The sequence below is a fragment of the Serinus canaria genome, chromosome 6 (genome assembly GCF_022539315.1).
Source record: "Serinus canaria isolate serCan28SL12 chromosome 6, serCan2020, whole genome shotgun sequence".
NCBI classification, from domain to species: domain Eukaryota; kingdom Metazoa; phylum Chordata; class Aves; order Passeriformes; family Fringillidae; genus Serinus; species Serinus canaria.
Genome location: NC_066320.1, coordinates 1,550,706 through 1,568,974, shown reverse-complemented (window position 1 = coordinate 1,568,974; position 18,269 = coordinate 1,550,706). Strand labels below are relative to the sequence as shown.

At 43.0% G+C, this 18,269-nt stretch overlaps 1 protein-coding gene across 2 annotated transcripts in view; it reads right to left on the bottom strand.

Moving 5' to 3' along the window:
* Positions 1–1,065: 1,065 nt before the first annotated feature.
* Positions 1,066–18,269, bottom strand: part of TET1 (tet methylcytosine dioxygenase 1) — a 71,656-nt gene continuing 54,452 nt past the window's right edge. For both annotated transcript variants that reach the window (XM_050976580.1, XM_050976579.1), the window contains exons 11-12: positions 13,847–14,186; positions 1,066–11,525 (exon numbers count right to left, since the gene is read on the bottom strand). In XM_050976580.1, the coding sequence (XP_050832537.1) occupies positions 10,384–11,525; positions 13,847–14,186 (1,482 nt within the window). In that variant the 3' untranslated portion in view covers positions 1,066–10,383. The remainder of the gene's footprint in view (positions 11,526–13,846; positions 14,187–18,269) is intronic.

Genomic DNA, 18,269 nt, shown 5'->3' with positions numbered 1-18,269 from the left:
CCTTTTAGCCAGGGCAGGTCAGGCTGCTTTGGCTGTGCTCTTACACCTCTCCATGGAACACTCCAGCCCTGCCCGGGGCAGCACCTCAGAGTGGGCCATGGGAAATGTTCCTCATGGGTAACTCCTCCTCAGGAATGATGCTCCTGGGTCTGGCCCAAGGCTTGGAGTGCCTTTCCAAATCCTTGTGCTTTGTTAGGACACCATGCTGGGGGCTCCTGACTCTGCTGTTGAACCCTGGCAGGTGAGACCGTTATCAAGGATTTCAGAGGGCAGCTGGGCAGAGGCTGCTGTCAAACCCCAGCAGTGACTGTCCCCCAGAAGAGCAGCTCACACAGGAAGGGCGAGCCCTCCCTGCTGGATGAGCACATCCATCCCCCAGGAACTCCAAGTACCACATCACACAATGGAGCTCCTTTCCAGGGCAGTAGTGAGCCAGAGGATACCGGCCTTTTTCTGCTCTCTGGGAGATCCCACTTACCTGGAAGATGATTTTTGCTTATTATTTTGCTGCTGCACATACTGGAGAAGGGAAATAAGCAAGTATGAGCAGAGTTGTATCCCTCCTTTTCTTCAGATCTGAACAACAGGGATTCTGTTCATTATTGTTGTGCACTCCCATGTCAGTGAAGCAGGCTGGTGCTGAGGTCTGTTTTGAGGAAAACCCCAACCACACCCTCTGATTTGCAGCAAATAAAACCTGATAAAAATATTTCAGTGGCTGCAGTTAAATGCCACAGTAAGCGATTCCCATAAGTTGCTCTGCCAGACAGGCAGCAAAAAGAGGCCCTGTACAGACGTGTTCACAAGCTGTTTTGTCCTTTTTAGTCAGAAATGAAGTTCAGATTTTCTGGCTGCTTCTCTTGACCCAGGCACAGTTCAGGCTGGCCTGAAGCAGAGGCAGACTGAGAACAGGGACTGGTTTTATGCCTGTCCCTTTGCAGTGCAGAACCTGCTGGCCTTTTGGGTGAAGCCCCTGTAGGTCCTATTGCTAATTAACATATACACTTCTACACATGACAGTGGTTATTATTGCTAAGAGCAGGAAAGAAAAATTAGACGACTAAGTGCAAAATAGAAGTATAAAATTTATTTAAAACCACCCACAAAGTTCTGTGTAATCAGGAATGATACAATTTGTAATAGTCTTTTTAAAAACTCATGACAAGATTTAAAATATATTTTCAATTACAGTATTCATTTAGCCTTATTCAGTTAGGACAATAAAAAAAAAAGAAAGTTTACGTTCTAAACAGATGAGACACACAAGAAAAATAGAACAGAACAGACAATTTCCACAACGACAATTTTTACATGTATGTTTCAATACTAGTATCAACATTTCAATGCATCTTGCTACATAAACATGAAATCATGTACAACAAATTCTTGCACCAAAAAACATAGCTTAATTAGATCTTTCAAGTAACATGCAGTCACAACTCACAAGTCTTCAAGTACTGCTGGTAAGGGTTCCCTTGTCTGCAAAGAAGATTTTAAGGTTCAGTTTCTCAGCTAGCATAACTCTGCCCAGCTCCACCAGCCTCAGGGAGCTGTGCTCAGTTACACTAGCAAAGAATCAGGCCCCAAATGGTTTTTTTTTGAGAAAAGAATTAATTTTTTTACACTTTCTCCTGTAAATACTGTGACATAATGAAGTGCTTTTTCTTTCTGATTTTTTCTCCCTGTACATCACCTTTTGTTTAAAAATGTTTTATGTTCCAGATTTCAGTATAGTACGTTGGTAACTGGGAAGAAAACCTCAAAGTTGAAAAATAAATATCAAATGCATCCCAAGGAAAGAAAGAAAGATCGAAAAGAAGAAAGAGAGAAGGAAAAAACCCATGACTTTTTTTTCTTTTGCTTTGGCATATTGCTAATCTGTTATCTTCCCACAGCAGGAAGGAATTCATTAGCCACTGCATGTCAGTCCAGCATGTCCTTACACACTCATGTTCTTTCTTCACGACAGCAAATTCTGATCAGTACTTGCGACCTGGCGTGAAACTGTCACATTATGAAGAGCTGTCCCTTCCAAACTGAGCAAATAATCGTAGAGTAATTCACTTTAAAAACTGAAATGTACAAATGTTTGCATTGGTTAGAACTGCATTTCTTTTAGCAGTACTGGGAGATCCCATTTCTTCTGGACTACAATGATTTTTTAATTTAGAGGACAAGAGCTTAATGAAGTTCAGTGCTGCCTTTTGAGTTGCATGGATTAGACAGGCATTCACAAAGCTGGTACAAAATCTGTTCTCACTAGCCTCTGCAGTATCACTGCAGTGTAAAATTTAAGAAGGAAAGTATGTTTCCTTCTTAAAGTATGTTTATTTCCTTTTCCTCAAACTTCTTTTGAAGGAGAAATTTGCACTGCATCACTGCAATGCGGCGGGGCTGTTCACATGGAACTTCCACGGGCAGCAAGGGGAGCTCTGCAGGACTCAGGCATGCAGAGCCATGCCAGGCTTCTCCCTGGCAAGTAGCACCACAGTCAGGGAAGGCAGAAGGTGTTGGCTTTAACTCTGTGTCCCCAAACTCACCAGAGTGTGACAACAGCACACAGCACTGCACACTCTGCTGGGTGTGAAGTCAGGACAGAAGGGAGTTCAGTAGATTGTCACAACCCCAGTTTATATCATCAAGTAAAAGGGATCCAAGTTATGATAAAGGGTAGCAAGTATTTTAAGAAGAACTACCATAAAAATAGCATTTTGGATAATTTTGTGAGATTTCTGGGCTGGCCATTACCTAGAGGTACAAATCTTTCAGCACATTGTCTTTGTAGACAGTGCTGGGCAAAGGACAGCCAAAAGAAGCAAATACTTAAAACCTGCTAAAACCCAAGCAGGTCTCTTTTCAACCTGTATTTCTAAACTAAGAACAATCTGGATGTTACTGGCCAGTGTGTGCACAGTAAGGATACCATGAAATTGATTTCAGATCATTGTACAAATCAGTCATTTGATAACTGTTTTTATTTATACTACTGACCTTTTATACTCTGATCAGTGGGATGGATACTCCAAAGGTTGTAAGCCAAAGTGAGATCCATTTAGGGTCCCTTTATCCTCCCAAAGCAATGCCAAGGACAGCAGTATAAATGAGAATCAGGGCCTCCATTCTTACTTTAAGACAACTCCCAAACCCTAGACCCTTTCTCCATTACAATCTAATAAAAATACAGATATACATGTAAAATATTGATCAGGTCACAAAACTTTCCACGACAGCATTAAAACGTTCTGTGACAACAACTGCACTACTGAACATCAAAAGTAGCAGTTCCCTGGCCCCAGTGCAACAGCCCCTCTCTGGAGCACAGTTCAGCTGCTCTGAGTGGTAACTGTAGTTTAAGTGCCCAAGCTGTCCTCCCTGCAGCTGCAGGTTCTGAGGTACACCTGGGCTCTGTGACTTTGGGAGGAATGTCTGCAAGGTGTGCAGAGTGTTGACAAAAGCACCGTTGGTGTCACACCAAACCAGTCACCTTCAGGAACTGAGTGAGCACCCCAGCCCTGCACTCACTGCAAGGATGCTGTTGGAAGATTCTGGCATTTGAACAGAAGTGTGTGTGGAAAAATGCCATCTATAATGGCCCAGCAGAAGAAAGGAAAAGACACTGTCTGGAGGAGTTAAGGATACAGCACCAAGAAACATCTTGTATCTTTTAAAACTGAAGCTTAGCAGTACATGGTTGGACACTGTGAGCAACTCTTGGGATGGTGAACTGGGGAACTGGACTGCAAAAAATCCTAAAGTCTTAATTATCAGAAAGACAAAGAAACAGAAATGCTGACACTTCAATATCCTCTAATAAAAGGCAGGAACCACCTTAATTATTTTCTTCTCAAGCTCCTTCAATTCCATTTTTTGCCACAGAGGAAGAACATTTTTTCCAAGCAGTCCTGTGTTAGTTCAGGGATTTAACATACATAATACCTGAATATCTCACAAAGACTGATCTAAGATTTAAGAAGATGTAAAGAAACACTCCTGCTCTTGCAATCATGCAGGGGCTGCAGCAGCTGTTAGGAATGGAGCAGAGCTGTTAAAAGTGACTCAAAAGACAAGAGGACACAGATGCAACCCACATGAAGAAATCCTGTACTCTGAGAAGGAATGACTTTTCCTTCTCAGGAATGATGGTTCTCTAGTCTTGCAAAGTCCCTTTTGTTTGGCTACTTGCAGATACAAGAACAGATTGAAACAACTACATCAAAAAATCTGAAAATTAACTGGAAAACTGATTATTTGATTTTTAAAAAAGTAAGAAAACAATGACTGTGACAGATTATGAATTGTCCCTCTCTACTGGACTTTAAAAAAAATCCCACCTGTAATATTCTAGGCTCTGCATGAGAAAACATGAAGTAAAAGTCCTAGAACTGTCACATACAGAATATAAGATCAAGGAATCAGACTGGTTTGGGTTGGAAGGGACCTTAAAGCTCACCTCCTTCCACCACACCAGGTTACTTCAAGCCCTGTCCAGCCTGGCCAAGGATGAGGCACATCCCCAAGCTCTCTGAGCAACCTGTCCAGGGGACTGGAATGAATGGAGTTCAGGGGGAGAGTGCCAAGGAGAACAGCTTGACATGACACTGCTGAGATGGAGATGGCTGATTCCACACCGAGCAGGACGGTGTGCAGGGGCTCACGGGCAGGCTGGCAGCATTAGTGCTGCTCATGCCCAGTGCTGAAGCTGATCTGGGAAGAGAAAAGCTCTGGGGACAGTTCCAAGCACTGAAAGCATCCAGCAGCAGGTGAGAAAGTGAGCCAGCACTAACTGAGCACAGCTGATGATTTGTAAAGACCACAGAGAAAGGTGGCCAGAGAATCCAGTGCCAGCTGCACAGAGTCAAAGTGGTCCCCACTAATCAACACCAGCCATATTAAGTGTTTTTTCAGGGACACAACACAACATCATGCAGAACTAATTCTTCATAATTTAGTCAAGTATGGGACAGTATTGAAAAGTTCTGCCTGTTCTCTAAAAGAACCAAAAAGACTTTAACAGGGAAGTAATAAATTCAGCATATATTCAACCACTCCTTAGGGAAGTGATCCATATGGAGCCTGGTGCCTGCTCAGGTTCTACTGTTAGAAATCCTTGATCTTTCAGAAAACCTTGAATGCAAAACTCCTTCCTTGATGTAATTACAATTTTGTAGCAACATCCTAAAGCAGAATGTAGACAACTTGTGAAGACTGACTAAACATCAGGTAATCCCAAAAGAGACTGAAACCACTTCCTGAACTGTGAAGAGTAAGCAGCCACATCATCTAGACTTTTGACACTGGTCACTGGTTTAGATTCAAGGAGAATGTTAAGTGTGTCACAGACTAAAGAAAATAAGCTACTGAATTTTAAGTCAGATGGACCAAAAGAAGTATTAGTACAAAGAAGTACCATGACAACTACATGTGCACAGAAGGCTGACTCCAAAACCAATTGTACCTTCACAACTTTGCCTGTGATTTATTTATGCTGTGCAGAGAATCAGCAAGGCTGGAAAGGACCTTAAAGAGAATGGAGGCCCAGCAGCACCAGCAGCTCTCTGTGCTCTCTGTCCTGATGGGGGCAGAGGGCAGCAGGCTGCCCATCATAAGAGTGCTTGCTGCCTTGTCTGTCTGTGTACATTGACAGCAGGGGCCAACTCTCTCCCTCCTCTGGTGTTTTTTTAAACCAGATTATGCAGGCAGAGACCAAAGGAGAGATTTCTGCCTGTGGAGGAACTGTGCAAAGAGGTGAATTTGTACCTAATACCCACAATGAAACATGTCACTGGTCAGAGCAGTGCTGTGACACAGACATTGCAGCGCAGTACCGTGGTGTCACAGTCATCAGTGCAAAGACATTCCCTCCACACTTCCTCCTGCAAGTCAGATCAAGACCTGATAAAGCAGGAATTCCCAAAAGTGACTGGACTGCTCCTCATCTCCAATTGCTATTGAGGAGCAGATCAGCACAGCTCACAGCGTGGCACACAGCTTTCACACAAGGAATCAAACAATTTTGTGGAGCAGATGTCACAAAGACTCTAACCTGAATTTCAGTGACCACAATCAGCCAGAAAGAGTTTGTCCCACACTGCCTGAATGTGACTGGTGGTAACATACACAAAGCATGGAAGTGGCCATGCAATTGAGTCTTCTGTATCTGAGAGGTCAGCCATTTCCTTCTGATAGCCTAGAAATGACAGGATTTCTGTGGAAAAGAAATAACCAGATATATAAATGTATTACAAAGCTGGAGACTGCTTGATAAATGGAGTTCATTTCAACATGAGAGAAGCTACATGGGAAGTGAAAGAGCAAGATTGACCTCTGAGTTGGTACAAATGTTGGTCAACTGTTGTCCATATCCATCCAATTAAACATGGACATTGCAGGAAAACCTCATGAATGAGCCCTTGGGAGTCAGCAGGGCTGCAGCACTGTGAACAGGACCCACATTTAATCCACCACATTCAGTTAATACTGCAATGAAATTAAAAAGGTCTTTAAAAAAACCCATACAGTTGTATGCTAGAAAGAATCTTGAGTACAAGACAAGTTGTCATTTACCCATGCTTAACATAAAATGTTGCTCAAGATTAACTACAGTTATTTCCTGTTCTACTTCTAGAGGAGCACTGTCATAGGTAACACAAGGACTTTCACCAGCAGTTAAGATTCTTAGAAAGTCCTTTAAAAAATCTGAATACAACTGTTACAGGTTGGAAGCTGCAAGTATTTGTAAGTAGTTAAAAAGCTTCTTGGATCTTGTGACTAAAGTATTTATAGAAATATTTCTTTCTATTTCCTGCAATACACAGCATGTGAAAAACCAGTAAATTCACTGTTTAACTGGACACAACTGCAGTGACTCCCCCAGGGAGTCATACAGAGCTGGTCCAGCAACAAGCCCTGCTCCTCCCTTCCCAGTGGAGGTGGGGTTGTGGTACTGGACCCAGTGGACAAAGGGATGAGACACAATTTTTCTGGGAAGTCAGAGGTGTCCTGGGCTGGGTCATGACAGTTTTCCTGGCATATTGTAAGAACTGATCCAAAGACAAACACACCCCACTGCCAGCCCACACCTGAATCCATGTGCAGGTTTTTCACCCAGAACATTGTGCCAGCTGATGGAAACCAAATAAAACATGCAGGTCTGACCAAGCCAGCTACCTTAATTTTTGATCCAGCTCCAGGTCTGGCTATCCAAGAAGGACTTGGGTTAAAACCTAAGAGCAAACTACAAGTGGTTGTGTGGGTTGCCAAGGAAAGAACAGACCCACAGAGTTGAAGATTTTAAGAGATAAACACTGTTAAAGAATGATAACCTAACTGAAAACAATGCAATTGGTGTACAAGACTGATAAATATCCTGAAGTGCTACAAGAAATAGCACTGAGTTGTAAAAGCAGTAAATAGCTGCATTTTCTATACTGCAGTACAGCAACAGAAAGGATCAGCTTCTCAAATCACAACCCACTGCATGTCCAGCAGGAAGTGGAAGTGGCCAACCTGCCTGGCAGGAGATGTTGAAAAAGCAGTTTAGGTGAAAGCCAGCCAAGGAAAGAGCACCGTGGGTGATCTGTTATTGTGTAGATGATGTATTTCTGTCATGTAAGTAATATTAATGAAGTAGTAACTGTGAGTTTAGCACCTATCAGTTAATAGTTATTAATTATGTTAAGATACATATTTATTTGTTAGAATTGCCATTTCAAAGAAAGGTAGAGCTGAGCTACCTGTTTGAGGGGATCCTTTCAGATCCACCTTTCAGTGCCTCACTTCTTAGAGGGAAGCTGCTGGTTTTTCAATGGAACATTTTTATCTGAAGTTTCCAGTAAGTTAAATGTGGGCATTTGTAGGAGAAGATTCAAGTAAAAATGATCCACTTTAATGGTATGAACATTTTAAAAGGTAGAGATGGCTCCGTAGCTTACCAACTTTGTGTAGAAAATTTGTCACATGAGAGTGCTGAACTACAGCATTACAGAACTGAAGCTGTCAGTGAAACCAAGAAATGAATCTCTACATGGTGGGACAGGGACATGGCTGAACAGCTCTGGAATGTACAGCACTACTGGCTGTATGGACAGCTGCAATTCCTACTCATCTTCGGCTCACCAAAAATATACAAGTTTTGAAATGGAAATCTAAGGCACACAAAATACCATAATGATTTGATGTATACTGTATATTACATAGTCAATAAGCATAAAACTGCTGGTACAAAACAATGGCATAATATTGGTTCTGTTTCATCATTATTTACAATCCCTTCATATCCTCTATTTGAACTAATATTAAGCTTTGAACTAAAATTTGCAGCATACCCGGTTTTTACAGATTTTACTTAAAATAGGTAAGATCCAAAGAACTGGTTCAATTCCTCCATCCTCTGCCATTAATAGCTCTGTCAGTTTGAACAGGAATGTGCAGAACTGAACCCGGGATCATTACATAGTGATTGCTACCTCAGCCCTGGCTCCAGAGGAGTCTCCTGGATCTGCACCGCACCAAAGGATTTGTAGCACCAAGGTCCTGACTGGCTCTGTGCTCCACCACCACTGATGTACTTCTCGTACCAAACTGCAAATGGAGTTCTTGCACTTCAGCTCCTCAAGGAAAAAGCACCTTGTCTTTAAATAAAGCAGATCCAGATAGTTCATATTCCTCTATACAGCACCACTACAGTATAATATTATCAAGTATATGATTAGTATGTTTCCACACTGGAAAAGTGACTTCATTCTGCCTGCAGGTTGAGGCAGAGGAGGGGACAGCTGCGTCTGTGGGCCTGATCCAGCACCAGGGACTCCTGGGGTCAGTGCTCCTCCTGCCTCCAGCCGGCTCGCATGGAAGAAGCTGCAGGATGAGGTCAGTCCTTAGCTAATGTTGTCATTTGGTAATTTGTTTAAATAAATAAGTTGAAACAAGAAATACACAGGAGAGGAGAATCAGAAAGAAGAGTGGGATGCTACAGTATTTAAAAGCAACGGAGTGTCTGTTTTTCCTCTGGTTTAGCAAATACTCGTTTTGTGACATGTCACTTTCTCAACAGAAATGAAGAACATAAATTTCAAGGAAGGATACAACCTTTTCCATGTCAAATGTATAAATCGCTTCCAAAATTTACAAAACATTTTTGTAAAAAAGCTGAACTCAGAAAGTCAGTGAGTATAACAGAGAGGTTATTCTTAACAAAAACTTTGCTGCTAAAGATTAGAAATTTGATCGTTTTCCAACACTTCCTTTGTATTTTTCCCAAATTATTTTTTTCTATCAGAATAGAATAAGGCAACTCTAGGGGGTAACTTTTTATCCCAAAACAATCCTACCCCTGAGGCATTAGGAACATTTGGTTGCCATGTTAACTCAGAATGCTGCAAACAAATGAGACTGATGCACTTATTGCTCAAAGAAACCATAACAAATGCTGCCTTTAAAAAAACAGGTAATGTTCATAACTCCCAATAGCAACACACGGATTGACCAGACATCTCTCCTTTCACCTTTGTACACTCTCTTGAAAAAGAATAAAAAGGTTCTATAATTCATAACTGTTTGTTTATATGCAACATAAAATCTTCAGTGAAAAAGGGCAAGTTGAAAACAACCACATATGCTATCAGCACACATCCTGCACCTGTAATACCATGGAACTCTGCACAGCAAGAACAAAATCATTTCTTCTGTAGAGTATGCACAAACCTTAGACAATATGATCCTTATACTATACTATTTCAAGTTAATTTTAAAAATAGAAAGTGCTTTTAAAATATATATTTACAGCTTAGAAACAACTTCCAGCCATCATTACCAATACTTCGTTCTACTGACGAATCTAAAGAACAAAATTAGTTGGTTTTCTAAAAGATTTGTCTGTAATTTGGACTATATAGCAATGGTTGGAAGTTGTTAAAGCAATGGCACCATGAAGTAATAATTCAGCTTATTTATTTTTAACTGTTTGATGTGGTTAAGCACCAAGAGCTGTGTAGAGCTATAACTGTATAACTTGATTTAACACCATAAAATGTGAACCTGTTAAAATAGCTATAAATGATTTTTGTAGTAAACAGACGATTTAAAGCACCAAAATATAAATTCCTAAAGGTAATAAACTGAATGATTCAATCAAGGTTAATAACCTAAACAAAATCTTTCTTTAGAATGTATTAAAACTATACAACTTTTTTTTTTTTGTTTTTTGCTTAAAATGTGCTTGAGCACCACCAAATGTTAAAGTCACAGTTTAAGAAGAAATCCCCCCCCTTTTTACCTCAGCCTTAAAATGGTTGAGATGAGCAAATAGTAAACGACACGAGACTTGTTCTTTAACAGCACCTGTGAGCACCAGCGAGTGACTGCACCCAGGGCCCACCGCGGCCGCTACGCCCAGTGGTTGTAGGGCCCTGCCACTCGTGTCAGGGCGTACGAAGAGACTGTGATCACGTTGTCCTTGGTCACTGTTAATGCTCTGCGGGATGGAATTTGGTTGAACTCGTTGTCTTCATAAAAAAGATCTCTGTTTTCACCTGGCTGCTTTGCTTTTCTGTTGCTAGAGTTCAGGTCGGGGTTCTCCGCTCCTAATCGTTCCGCCTCTTTTTCTTTTTCTCTCGCCCTCTCGGCCATCTTTGCTTCCCACATGGCTAAACCGTGTTTTGGCTCATTTAAATTTTTGTGTTGGTAAAAAACTAAAGAAATTCTCGTGGGATGATTGCGGTTGGGTTTTTTAATCGGTGTGGTAGCATGGAGCTCACGTCTCGCACATTCGATTAAGATAGAACCGTGAGAAGGTGCCACAGCAACCCCACCGATGTCATCATCCAAAAAATTGTGCTCGCTGTCTGACCACAACTCCTCAGCCTTTTCTTCAGACTCAGCTGCCTGTCCCAGTGCACTGGTTTGCTTTACATCAGCACAGTCAAAGTCACAGCTCTGTCCCCCATGGGAGCTGCCCTTTTCCACCGGGCACCCTTGGGAGCAGTCGGCCGCGGGTCCCAGGGCATCCTGTGCCGAGGAGCTGAGCGGGAGCGAGGAGTCACAGGAGCTGATCATCTCTGAGGAGGCAGAAGTGTCCAGCTGAAGGTGACAATTCTGTTTGTCTGGCTGCTGTTCAAGTATTGTGGGCAGGGGCTCTTTGTGGGCTGGGGGGCCCGGAGCAGTGACCTCGGGAAGAATGGGTGGCACGCCGTTCACCTTCTCGTTCAGCAGAATTCCAGTATAATCTTTGACTGACACATCAAAGCTCTTGCAGTTAACATAAGGTGTCACGTGAGGTTGCTTGGTACTGCATTCAAAATACCCGTAGGGAACTGAAAAATCTTGTTGGATATTAGTCACTGCAGTTAGGCCAGGCTTGTGTGCGAGAGATGGGTAAGGATGTAAACCATCCACCTTGAAGGGGGAGGAAGCTGTGTACTGCTTCAGTAAAGAGCAATTTTTAGTAGTGTTTGAAGTATGTTTCATGGCATAAAGGTGGTTGGAAGTCTCCATTTTTATTCCAGGTTTTAAAGAATCTGTTTTGTTCCCTAGAAGAAATGCACACCAAAGTGTAAGTACTTCTCAATCAATAAAATATCTCTCTTGTATTTGCATACTTGCTTTCTAACAGGAAAAACACACACTGACTACAGATTTTTCCAAATTATTATTTTTAGCTTTCTAGGAGTATCTCTATCACTGTACACATCTCTCTCTATATATATATCACAAATATACACATATATTTATCATACATATATATATATACACATACACACACACATATATATATATAAAAAATAACCTTGCTCAATTAATGCCTTAACCTTTTCCAGTCAGGCTGCAGGTATATAAAATGGAAAGGTATTTCACTGTGGGATGAAGATAATAAACAGAAAAAATTAAATAACCACTAATTCCCAATTCACACAGTCTAGGCTTACAGAAATGCTTCCCAGCAGCTGACTGCTGGCCTTCAGTTTTTACATAACTGATGAAATTCAGCTGTGACTCGGTCAAAATTCTGACCTGCCTTAACCCCACCTTATGATCAAAGGAAAAAGCATGTTTATGGATCTTGTCCATCACAGCAAAAACAGTTACTGAATTACAATGATTCATGCATTCCAGTACTGACTCAGAAATTGCCTTTTTAAAAAAAAGCATCAGGCACCATGCTTCAGGTAAACCCATCCTTATAAAATAGATTTTGAGTCACGTGATTTGGCTGTCTTGCATCTTCCCATCTAACTGCCTCATTATTTCAGATCTCTGTGCAGGCATCCTTGGTCACTTTCAGTTTCTGTCAGCCCTGAACCAATCTGTAGGCACGGCTGCCTGCTGCTGGGCTGGGCTGGGAACAGGCTCCTCTCACAACTGGCTCTCACATGGGCAGGTTCAGCCCAGAGCCCATGGGCTGAATTCCATTGACTCTGCTGGGCTTTCACCATGCTCTGCCATGGCTTTAGGTGTGTTCTGCTGGCAGACTGGCACCCCACAGAGAGCTCCTGCTTACCCTCACAGGAGACTGTCAGTGCTTCTTCTTTATTCCTAAATACACAGAATGGTTAATTGTTTTACCCAGCGTAGAAGCATAATTCTTTCTTCTACTCTGTCTCCTAGTAATTTATAAATCAGTGATGAATTAAAAACATTCCTCCCATAGGAATGCAGAAAAGTCAAAGTGAGATAACGACAGGCACAATAATTAGTATGCAGAAACCAAAAGCTGCATGGGGACATGAGGAGGCCACATCAACTCTATAAAAACCTTTCTGTGAAATAAACCACAAAGTATTTAATGACTTTAACACTCCACCCCAGGGCAAGGCCTCTGCCCTAAAGATTTTAAACACAGCATTTGAGCATTGCATTCTCCATCACCTCAGGAGAGATATGTATTCTGTGAAAATAAGTTCTAACAAACCTCAGCGCTCCATTATGGAAGTGCAGCAAGTGGAATTTATTTGTTTTTTAAACGTTATCCCCCAAAATGCAGATGCTCTTTGAAACCCATTTCCCTGTTATTCCTCCCCTTAAAAATGCTACACAGGTCTGGATGTCTCTTGTGAAATGAAATTCAAAATTACAGCACGTTGGCTAGTTTTCCTCTCTTCCTCACAGGCTGTGCTTTAATTTTATTTATTTTTCACCAGCTAATCAGAGAGTTTAAGTCCATGGCTTCTTTCACCTCTTCTTTTCTGCTTCTCAGGACTGGGCAGTCCCATCCAGCAGCCCTTCCCCTGGAGGCCTGAGCCAGGATGTGACACCAGGCACAGCCCAGCCTGGCACAGCCCTGCACTGCCCACGGACCTCATGGCACAGGAGCCACCAGGGCCTCTCTGGCACCTCCCTGGCTGCTGCCAGCCTGCACTGCCCTGCTCCTGCCACAGCCCTGCAAGGGACAATCTGCACTGCCATCTGACAAAGCCTGGGGCATTTTACGCATCTCTTGCTGTGCAGCAGTGTTCATGCCATTGACGGGGAAGTGTCCCAGCTCAGGTTTTGAGAAAGCCATTATCTGCCATAGGAAGTGGAGAACACAGTTCTTGCACTTCAAAGTGACACAAATTCAAGTTGCTTATTTAGGTCAACATTCCAACAACATTCTTCCAAGATGGCCAAACTGTCATTATTTATTAGAATAAGGGAACTAGGAAATACTTCACAGGTGTTCACAGACCACCAACAAACTATTTTTGGGTTTTTCTGCCCCATGAGACAATACTGGCTACAGTGACTTGTTCATTAACCCCTAAAATGCAGATTATACAAGTGGTTTATTTTAAAGGGGCTTTTCCCTCCCATCAGATGTGTAAGAGAACACGGAATCAGAACAGACCAGTAGAATTTCCTAAGCATCACTCACCTAAACAATGCAAAGCGTTGCCAAGATTTTCTGGGGCTTCAGTTTTCAGTTTTACTGGTGTTGAATATTTTTTATCTATTAATGGCTGCTTTTCACTTGGGGTCCTCCTTGTGTCTGGTTTCTTTTTCTTGGTAGCTCTGAGAGGCTCAGCCAACATCCGCACCTCCCTGGGGAACGCTGTGAGCACCTGGATGGCTCCGGCTTTGATCTTGGCCTCCAGGCCCTCCTCGGTGCCAAACTCATCGGTCTGGGAGATCTTGTAGAGAGGCAGCACGTGCAGCTGCTCGTCGCTCGGGATCACCCCCACTCTCCTGTTGTCCTCCTTGGTTAAGGTACACACCTGCCAGGAGCACAAGGGTCACAAATAACCCACAACACAAAGCAGCACTTACGTAAAGGCTCAGGCACTCATCCTAGGCTTCACTGCTGACTCCTGCTCTAGGGCCTCAGCACCACGGGGCTTTCAAATGCAAACATCTGACACAATTATTTGGTCTATGATGACACAGATCAACTGTTAGCACTTTAAGATCAAGGCACATGTCTTGGATGAGAAAGTGAAGTTTGGTCTTAGCTTACAGTATCCACAAATATATGCCAACCTTGGTAAATCATCTCAGCTGTAAATATACTGTAAAGTTCCTAAGCATTCCAATTAATGCATAAATACATCATTGATGTTCAGATTCACTTTTAAGGATTACAAAATATGAAAAATTAGTTTTGCATTAAACAAAAAGTGTTTATGATCTGGAATTTATTCCATGATTTGGAATTGGTTTTGGGTTTTGTTTTGGCTGGTAAATGAAAAAAACCCAAACCAGCACAGTCACTCATACCACTCTACATGTTTTGCAAATCTCAGCTTTAACCCCCTCCCTCTCTCAACACTTTCTTAAATCAATGTCCCGCTGTATGTACCTCACAGGACCCAGAAATGTTCTCTTAGGCCACTGCCCTACTTCCTGTTAGTCAGAGCTGTGAGATCCTGGAGCCCAGAGCAGAGTGCTGATTATATCCAGTTTGATGAGCTCACATCAGAAATGTAATAAATGTTCCAACTTATTGTAACAGTTTTCTTGTTGTCATTATAAATGCTGAACATTTCCAGCACTCCTTGAGTTCCAGCTGTTACCAACACCAGCCCATCCCCCTGAAAGCAGCACTGACACTGGCACTATTCCCTGGCATCATTCCCAAGGGATGGTAACAGCTTCTCTAGTGTGCCTGAGCACTTGTACAAACATTCACCTTCTGCAGCTCTGGTACTTCCATTCCCAAGGGACTGCACCATGGCTAGAAAGCCCTACATGGATACCATGGCTTAGGGGAGCTGCTGTTCCACAGGAGTCACTAACTACACACTGAAAGGAACAGGAGCACCATCCAAGGACCAGCTGATACTCCCTAAATGGAAGCTTAGCATTCCATCATTCTGCAGGCTGAATGTGACACCTATCATAATCAGTCAATCCAATTTCCCAGAATCTTGTCACCATTCCTAACATTCCAGGGGAGAAGAATGTTATTATTTAGGGGATGAAAAAAACCCAAACATTTTTTATTTCATAGCACAGCTTTGGCATAAAGGCATCACACAATTATTTCTAGAAAAATAAAAGTACAGAACCACAAACTCAAAAAACCTGAACCAAAACCATGGTGGCTTGGGCTTTATCAATAGCTCTATGCAAAGCTTGGCAGTTGCAGAGAAGCAAAAGGAGGAAATCTGAGGGGTAGAGAGAAGGAAGAGCTTTTCAGGAGGCAGCTGGAAGGGATGCAGAGGGGCTCCAAGGCAGTTAGCAGCTGCTTTGTAGCACTCACTGAGGTACTCACCTGCTCTGGCAGCCTCTGCACTAGGAGGCAGATTTAGAAAAAACAACAAGTTGTTCAGTGAGCAGGACTGGAACCTTGCTGCCTGTGGGCTTTGCCACCCCCGCTCCCACAGCCCCAGGACCAGCAGGGCTCCCTCCTCCCACCTTGCTGGGCACCAGCCAGGCCTGCCTCAGGCCCGGGCACCTCCTCCCTGCATGCAGCTCCCCCAGCTCGCTCAGCAGTGACACTGCACAGCTCACTGCAAGAGCTTCCACATCTCCAAAGGCAATTCCACTTCTGCCAAGCTCACTGACACCTGCCTGAAACTGGCCAGCAGATGCCACATTATTCAGGAAGGGTGAGAGAGGGCTGGACATACAGAGAGCATGATTATATAGGAGTGATGTGCTAGAAAGCCCAGTGCACTTTCCCCTTCTAAATTATGGAGGGGCCTGGCTCCCACTTGTTTTCATCAGAAAATGGGCAGTGGTCTTTTAGAATACCAGGTCCAGCCTGTGTATGGCCCAGGCACTAGCCTGAAAGAAGACTCAAAGATTCAATCCACAATATTTATTATTTTGAAAATTGAGACTCTCATCCAATTTACAATTATAAATTTCTATGCAAAAGCCAACACCCCGTGGAACAAGAAAGATGAAGAACTGTTCTGAGGAACTGAACAAGATGAGGCCTGTACTATATTGACAAAACTGTGGTGCAAGTACTGTCACCTCCAGCACGCCCTGTATATTAAATACTGACTTCAAATGCATATTAGGAAATTAATGTATAGCCAAAATTGTATCCAGATCTGAAGACCAGTACATCTACAGCCTAAAATACAATAACACCCATTTTAATACATATACACTTTCACAGTTAGTGCCCTCTTAATATATTTTAACATAAAAGTGAGGGTGCTAGGGCAAACAGATAACTGAAAACAATGATACGAGAAAACCAGCCATAAATTAAGACAGTACATATCAGCTAAACACTTACAGCTAAAGGTGGTAAATCATCAAATGAGAAATATATGCTTTAAAAAATACTCCAGTATTCAAATCTGTGCAAAATATTCCGTTAAGAACTTAGGAGCCACTGCTGAGAAGTGACAAGCAGTATTTTCCATTGGTGCTGACACTGCTGCAAACTGACCAAACTGAAACACAAACATGAGAAAGCCATCGAGTCTGTTAAAGGCCATTTACAGCATGAAGCTGCTTATCCTGCTACTTTGCTTTTTCCAGAACGGGCAGCTATATCATCCAGGATGCTCAAAGGCCAAAGAAGTGTTGGCCAAAAGGTTTGTTTAGGTTTCCAATGTGCTTGGTGATCAAACTCATTGCTTATTCTGGGTTTAGTGATGTCATGGTAAAAGTTGCATGTTTATGAAACTTGATTACTATTCCTTCATTTCAACTCAAAATGCACCAGGAACTCAGTGCAATCCCCTCCAGACATCCATCTGCAGCCACACAGCTTCCAATGGGTTATTCTGGGTCTCTTTGATGTGCCTGTGTCCTCTTGAACCTCACATGTAGAAATGATGGAGCCTTTTCCACTGTGTTGTAATAACAGATGTTTTACATTCAAGTTTCAGCAGAGCAGTCAAACAGCCTTTCCAAACCTGGGAGATGGAATCAGGTTTCCTTCACACCCCTCCCTGTGCAGCTGGAGACACAGGGGGTGCCCCTGGGCATGCAGGGACTGTTGCAGCCCTGCCCACCATTATGCATAAAACATCTTTGCTCTTCCTTTGCAGCCAGGACAAACCACATTGTTCTCTTGGCCTGGTCTACCCTGAACAAGTCGATGTAGGTCAAAACCAGAGAAGGGAACCCCAAACATATCTTCCTTTTGCCCACTTCATGCCCCCAGGCTGTGCCATCAGACAGGTGACACAGGAACTGCTCCCTGGGAGCTCACAGGGTAGCAGAGTGAATCTCTCATGTTTCTCCATTTGCACAATATAAAAACCTAAAAAATTCTTCCTTTACAGGCCCAGGGATTCATCTTTCCTCCTGCCTGTGACAAGCTGAAGCAGCAATTGAAGCACCTGGAACTGCTGCAGCTCCCAAAGTGAGCAGGGGGTGCAGAAAGTGGTGTAACCATGCACAGCCATCCTGTCAGCCACTGCAAAGGCCTGGAGCCCCGTGCCAGTGGTGTGATGGGCTGTGCCTGCCAAAATACAGCAAGGTGTGGCAAAAGCAAAGGGTTTGGGGGTTTTATCTGAACCCCAAAGAGTTGACAGACTGGTGATTGTCAGCACTTAGCTCTACTGCCAGTAATGAATTACATACTGTAGGTGCCCTCAAAGCACAGATTTATCTTCCTCCCCTTCTTTCCAATGTCTGCTGCAGACTGTGTGGCAGCAGGGATTAGACAGAACTGCAGAAGGTCTCTCTCCTTCCTCACCCCAGCAACAAGGGCCTCCTGCCCCCCTGGATGAGCAACAGCCAGACACAAGCTGCAGAACCAGCAACAGCCTTTCTGTCCCAGTCACTTTTAAACCCCAAAAGGAACACTGCCAGTGCCTTAAATGGATTCCCACAGCTATGAAGAACATGACCCTTCACAGCTCATCTGATAAAGAAACAAAAGTACT